This window comes from Scomber japonicus, chromosome 1 (assembly GCF_027409825.1).
Source record: "Scomber japonicus isolate fScoJap1 chromosome 1, fScoJap1.pri, whole genome shotgun sequence".
Lineage (NCBI taxonomy): Eukaryota > Metazoa > Chordata > Actinopteri > Scombriformes > Scombridae > Scomber > Scomber japonicus.
Window position 1 is genome coordinate 39,470,675 of NC_070578.1, and position 7,098 is coordinate 39,477,772.

Genomic DNA, 7,098 nt, shown 5'->3' on the forward strand with positions numbered 1-7,098 from the left:
GCTAATAATCACACTTCTGATGTCCTCAGACAGCTCCTTTGTCTTCACCATTATGACAAAGGAACGGGGGATGACAGATGGCTTTTTAAAACATGGAAGTCATTATTCATAGGCTAACTCATGTTACATGGGCACAGACAATTTATCACAGGTGATTCTCATTTGTGATTTACCACAGGTGTGTCATAATGTGTTTCCATACTGGTTTACAGCAAAGGGTGCCAACACCAGTGACACAGCAAGCTTTACTTTCTTCTAGTTTTTCCTCCCTTTGTGTATTGTTTTAAATTGTTGTTTATCATTTGCTCTTTTGTTTCAAACACGAGTTCTCTATAGAAAAAAAATATTTCACTTGATTCATTTTTTTCAGAAGATATTCCACATTATGTACTTAAACTTCATGGGTGCCAATAATGGTGAGCAGGACTGTATATATATATATATATATATATATATATCAGTTTTAACAATGTATATAGTTCAGAAGAACTCCTTAGACAAATGTTAAACTTTAAACAAAATAGCTATATTCTGTGATGAAGAAATAGAAACTACAGATCCCTTATTTTTCTAATGTCTTTTCTCGATACTTTCTGGTGTAACTATTCTGTGTTTCTACGTATCAAATCATTTCTCTTTCCCATTTTATCAGCCAAAATTCTGCTCTGTTAGACACTGAGACCTGTATCTACTTATAAAATCATGACTTTGGAATTTGACATGAGTTTTTTTCTTCCCGAAAACAGATATTTACAAAAAAAAATTGTACAAAATAAATATTAAAAGAATAAATACATTTCTATATCTAAGCTCACAAGAGCAAAAAACTTGATCAGCTAGTCAGTGGGCGTGGTTTTTGATTGACATTTGGGCAGAAGTAACAAAAATTGCTGGCTGTAAACGATAAATGTCAGTTAGGTGTGGTGAATGATGAATAGTAGAATGAAGTTTATCAAACCAATTGAAAAGTTATTTTTTGTTACTTCCACCCTTGAGGCCTTTTTTAATGATGAATTAAAAGTTTTGTGTTGTCAGTGATTAATGATGTACGGAGAAAATGATGAAACATGACTCTGTTTTCATTATATCACAACTGTTTTAATCAAATAGACTTTAAATTAATCAAATCATTTGATAATTTATCACTCTATTTTTCATTTAATTTCCATTTCATTTCATTTTCCATTTGTACCCCTCAATTTGGTGAACCAGTAATTTGTTTGTTTTTTCTGTACAACATACATCATTAATGGCTCATCAATAGTCTATTGTCATTAGCTGCAGACACAGCTGGAGCGCAGTGCATGCTTTACACCACTGTTCATAGGACGTTATAGTTCATAAGTGTGGACGCTCAAATCATTATCTTTATAATTATAGTTATCATTCTTAGTGTGGAGCCTTTTACAGACCTTTAACCATATGCAGATCCAACCTCTCTCTGTATTTTACTGCTGTATAGGACACACCGGTATAGAAGATGCACCCCACTTTCAAATGAAAAAATATTGCGCTAAGGTGCATTAACAAATGCTCAGGCAGAATATTTAGGTTACCAAAGAGTACTTTGTCAATTGTTTGAACTGATTGTGCTACAGTATGACCACCACCAGAATACTCGAAGATCTATAATGCTAAAAAAAACAATCCCTGTATTTTGCACACTGGGGTTAAAACGCCCCATATTACATATTCATTAAGGCAAACTACTGTACTAAATGGACAGCGTGTATCATCTTACACATTTGAAAGACGCTAGATCAGCTTGCACATTTTTTGCAGGTGATGTCAAGTTTGCACACGTTTTTTACACACCCAGGCCCACAGAATCAAACATATGAAGTCAGATAAGGTTATTCATTTTTAAAGTGATATTTTTTCTCTTTCCCAGCCATTCTCAACTTTCTGTCCAAACTTGGACTGGAGAAATTTTATCCCAACAAGCTCACTCTTCGGTCCCTTTTGGAAATAAACAAAAACAGTATTTATGATGAAACTGTTGAATCACTGGAGAAAATGCCATGGTGCTTTCTCAGGAAACTCTTTCAAATCAGCGCAGAATGCAGAAACTTTACAGAAGTACCAAACAATGATGATGAAAAGAAGGAAAACGGTGATCTGTTAGACTTTGACCAGCTCACTGCAGGTGACTCTGATGACAACAAGGTTAACCCTCTTGACCTCATAGTTGCACTCTTTCTTTGTGCTGACAGCTTCTTGCAACAGGAAATGGCCCTCAAGATGTCAATGTGTCAGTTTTCTGTTCCACTGCTGTTGCCTCATGTCAATAACAGTCAGTCTACTCTGATGCTGTGGGCTCTGAGAGATATCATCAAAGAGTGGCGTCCACAGGATTTATCTGAATCAAGAGGATTTGTTGAAGATAGCATTGTCAAAGCAAATATACCATTCTTTACCTTTGTCAGGCTGAAGAACTGTAGTCTCTCCAAGTCACAGGTTTTGAATCATGTTCTCAGTCATGGCCAACAGAATCACAACATCTTCATACACAGAGATATGAAAGGAGGAGCACTTAAAAGAAGAATTGCCAATGGTTTGGTTGAGGTTTGCTGGTACCTTCCCTGTGGCAGAGAAAATCTTGACATATTTCCAGGACCAGTTGCCTTTGCCAATCTGAGAGGAGACATTTATGAGTCACTGGCAGAATTCAAATTGCTTTTTCAAGTGTCAACTGCTACCTTTGTGTTTCTGGACAAAGTTGAAGAAAATGAGCACAAGATTCTGACTTCTCTTCAAGATGTGAAATCCAAACTCTTCTTGGTTGTTAATTGCAAGGACAATTCTACAGAGGACATGATGTCTGTTAAGAAAATACTTAGAGAATTAAAGCTTTCAAAGAGCAGAGTGGAAATTAAAAACTCAATCACAAATGTTGCAGAGTTTTCAGAGAAACTTTGTGGTGCAATCAAGACCTCACTGCCAGATGTAACACACACACTGAACGTTGTTAATATGGTTGGAAAAGCTGTTGAGCTTGGTCTATCTGTCGATGAAACCACAAGTGACGAACAAAAGAAAACAGTTGAAGAGATCATGGTCGACATTGAGGGGCAGAGTATACCAGACTACAAAAAGCGACATCTTCCTTTACAGGGAGATAACTGGAAAAGATTGTCACAGTTAGAGAAGGAGGAATGTAGATTGAAAACTGACTCAGGCCTTGAAGAGTATAAATGCCAGCTACAGGAAGACAAAAATAAAATGAGTGAGGAGCAAAGCAAACAAACAGTGTCTAAAGGAATGCAGAGTTTCATTAAAACCGTATCCACAAGTGACAAAGAGAAAAGAGATTTTTTTCTTAAGTGGATGAAACTCAAACTTAATGCACATTCACAGAGCAAACTGTCTGAGCTGCGCAACAAGTTCAAAGAGCAGTGTGAGAAAAAAGACATCAAACGCATTGAAAAGTTAGATAAAGATTTGATGGAAAGCTCTTTAGGAGTAGAGCATTACATGAGAGAGATGGGACTCATTTATGAGTTCTCAGTTAATGGCTCAAGAAACACTGCTGATGAAATATCTCGTCTCCCTGGTTTGGCTGCTGAAATGCTGTTCGATGGATTTCCTTTAGAGATCGTGGATGGAGATGCTTCCAACATCCCAGAGAGATGGGTGACAGATGTGCTGATGGAGCTTCACAAGAAGGTTGGGGGAAAGAGCAGACTGTTAGTACTGACTGTGCTGGGTGTTCAAAGTACGGGGAAGTCAACACTCCTTAACACCATGTTTGGTGTGCAGTTTCCTGTCAGCAGCGGCAGATGCACAAGAGGAGCTTATATGCTCTTCCTCAAAGTTGGAGAAGATATGAAACATGAGTTGAACTATGATTTTATAGTTCTCATCGACACAGAGGGTCTAAAGTCTCCACATTTGGCCCAACTTGAAGACAGTTGTGAGCATGACAACCAGATGGCAACCTTTGTGATTGGTTTAAGTGATGTCACCATTATTAACATTGCAATGGAGAACTCAACTGAAATGAAAGATGTTCTGCAAATTGCAGTTCATGCCTTCTTAAGAATGAAGGAAATTGGGAGAAAGCCAATTTGTCATTTTGTGCATCAAAATGTTTCTGGAGTTTCAGCTCATGAAAAGACAATAACAGACAGAAAGCATCTTCTGGATCAGCTCAATCAAATGACACAAATTGCAGCTGAAATGGAAAAGAAGCCTTCCATTAAAGCATTTACAGATGTGCTGGACTATGACATGGACAAAAACAACTGGAACCTCCCAGGACTCTGGCATGGAACCCCTCCGATGGCACCAGTGAACACAGGTTACAGTGAAGCTGTAGCAGATTTAAAGAGAAAACTTTTGGGGAAAACAAACAGAAGCAATGAAGTCTCACAGATCCCAGAGTTTCTAGAATGGATGAGAAGTCTCTGGAAAGCTGTGAAATATGAGAACTTCATCTTTAGTTTCAGAAACACTCTTGTGGCTCAGGCCTATGACAACCTTTGCAAAGAGTTCAGTCAATGGGAATGGCAGCTCAGAAAAGAAATCCTCTCCTGGCAACAAGAAGCAGAGTTGGAAATATTAAATTCTGACAATGAATCTCATTTTCAAACTTGGAGCACACTGGTTGATTCGAAAAAATTAGAGTTCTCTGAAAAAATAGCATCTGAACAAACAAAAATGAGAGAGAAACTTACAAACTACTACAAGATGAAAGACCAGCACATCAATCTGATAGAAAAATACAAAACTGACTTTTTCAACAACATCAGTCATCTTGCTGAGGAAATCAAATATTCAGCAAACAATAAATTGGACTGTGTTCTTGAGCTAAAAATTAACTCAAAAAAGGCTCAAGACATTCAGAGCGAATACAGAGGCAGGATTGAAGACGAAGTCATGAAGCTCCTGAGTGCTTGTAAAGGCTCCACACTGACTGATGAACAGCTGACAGACGAGTTTGAAAAGATGTGGACTGAAGCAACTAAAAATGTGGCTGGCCTGAAAGAACAAGATATCGCAGCAAGCATTCTCAACCAGTTGAGAAAACATTTCTCAAACTGGAATGTAAATGAGGAATTCCAAAAGATTAAAGATCTAAAGGAAATTGGGAAGGATAAATTTAAAACCAAACATAGCCATATAGACTCCTATGTGGAGAAGCTTAAACATTTAATATGGGCAGAATTGCAAGCCTTTGCTGACAGTGTCATTGAGTCTTGCACACGGTTTGTGCTTGATAAAGCAAAGTCAAACACAGATTACCAAGACTCTTTTACAAGAGATCTTCTTGAAAAAATTAATGAATCACTCGATCAAAGCTACAAGTGTCACAAAACAAATGCAAAGTTTGAGTTTGACCTGAAACTTCACATTTGTGGCATTGCCTCAAGGGAATTCCTCAAAATGCATCAAAAATTCTTGTCAGATAAAGATCCTCGGACTCAGCTGGAGAAAAAGAAGTCTCAATACCTGATAGATTTTCTTGACTTGTACAAAGATAAAGATGATTGTCAGCGCAAAGCAGATACTTTTGTCCAGTCTTGCATCAAGCCTGCTGTGGAAGAGTTCATCAATAGATCTTTGGGAATACACATTGTGGATACAATTAAAGGTTCTCATTCAGAAGTGTACAGCTCCCGCTCCTCTTTCCAGTACAACATTCAGGAAGAGTTGCTGCAAAAGGATGACTTCAAGAGTTTTGTCAAGTACATTTGTAATTATGAAATATATGTTAAGGATTGGATACTTCAGCAAATTGAGAAACAAATGTCAAAGGACAAAACTTGGTGCAACCTGAAGAACAATAACTTTCAAGTCATACTTGACAAAATCACAGCAGCATTAGAGCGAGCCACAAAAGGACCAGATGGTGTTCAACTGCCAAACAACAATGAAAGCATCACAGAGCTCATCAGCAACATGCGGAAGTATTTGATTGAAGACATCTCAATCTCAGAGGAGGATGAAAAAACCGCCTTGTTTCAAATCAAAAGCACATGTCATCCATTTATCAACAGCCTCAAAGAGTCATTAAAAGACCTGAAAGAACAGCTTCAGGAGGAATTCTCAAAGTCTGAAAACATCACTGAGACTCTGATCAAACTTCCAATCAAACCACAGGATGAGCTATTCAAGCAAGTGTTTGGTTGTGGAAAGCAATGTCCATTTTGTAAAGTTCCCTGTGAGGCTGGAGGAAAAGGACACGATAAGCATCATGCAGCCGTGCATCGACCACAAGGTCTTGGTAGATACAGGAATGTAGAGACTAAGCATTTGTTTGAGCAACTGTGTACAACTGACGTACATGGGGATCGTGAATTTCAAAGCATGGAAACAAAATGGGAGTTTCATCCTTACAAAGAGTATTACACGTACTATCCAGACTGGCTCATTCCTCCAGATCCCAGCATAGAGGCATCTGACTACTGGAAGTATGTACTGGTACGATACAATGACAGATTTGCTCAAGAATATGAGGCCAAACCAGCTGATGTTCCAGAGGCCTGGAGGAGAATCAAAAAGACGGATGCACTGGATGGGTTAAAAGATGCTTACACATACAAACGTACAAATGTTTTTGAACCACGTGGGTTGATTTTGAAAGGATTCAAGTCGTTGAGAAGATGAAAATATAAAAATAGTTATGTCAGACAGTTAAACCGTTTTTTTCAAGATCTACTTTTTGGTTTGTGATCATACATGTTTTGTTTCATTTTTTAAAGTTTGAATGTATTCTCAAGTGAATAATGACAATTATAAAGATTTACAACAAAGACCACATGAAAAAAGGGTCACTATTTGAAATATTTGTTGTATTTTTTGTTTTTATGATTGCAAATGTTTGTTTAGTTTTTTCTTTGTTCATATTGATATATGACTATGTGAATAGTAACCAGTGTGTAAAATAATGATGATGAAGATGTCAGCATGGTTTATATGGAGGACTGAAAGTGCCAAAATGAAATAAATAAATACACCATTAAATAATTACTTAAATGTGTCATTAATTAATTAAAATTGGAATTAAATACATAAATGTTTTATTAAATGTGTCAATAATTAATTAAATACCAATTCATTGTATGTAAAAAATATATTTAATTATTTCACTATTTA

At 37.0% G+C, this 7,098-nt stretch overlaps 1 protein-coding gene across 1 annotated transcript; it reads left to right on the top strand.

Moving 5' to 3' along the window:
* The first annotated feature begins 400 nt into the window (after positions 1–400).
* LOC128368361 (up-regulator of cell proliferation-like) lies at positions 401–6,609 on the top strand. The gene is made up of 2 exons (XM_053329188.1): positions 401–416; positions 1,892–6,609. The coding sequence occupies exons 1-2, from the start codon at positions 401–403 to the stop codon at positions 6,607–6,609; spliced, it is 4,734 nt and encodes a 1,577-aa protein (XP_053185163.1).
* Positions 6,610–7,098: the final 489 nt, after the last annotated feature.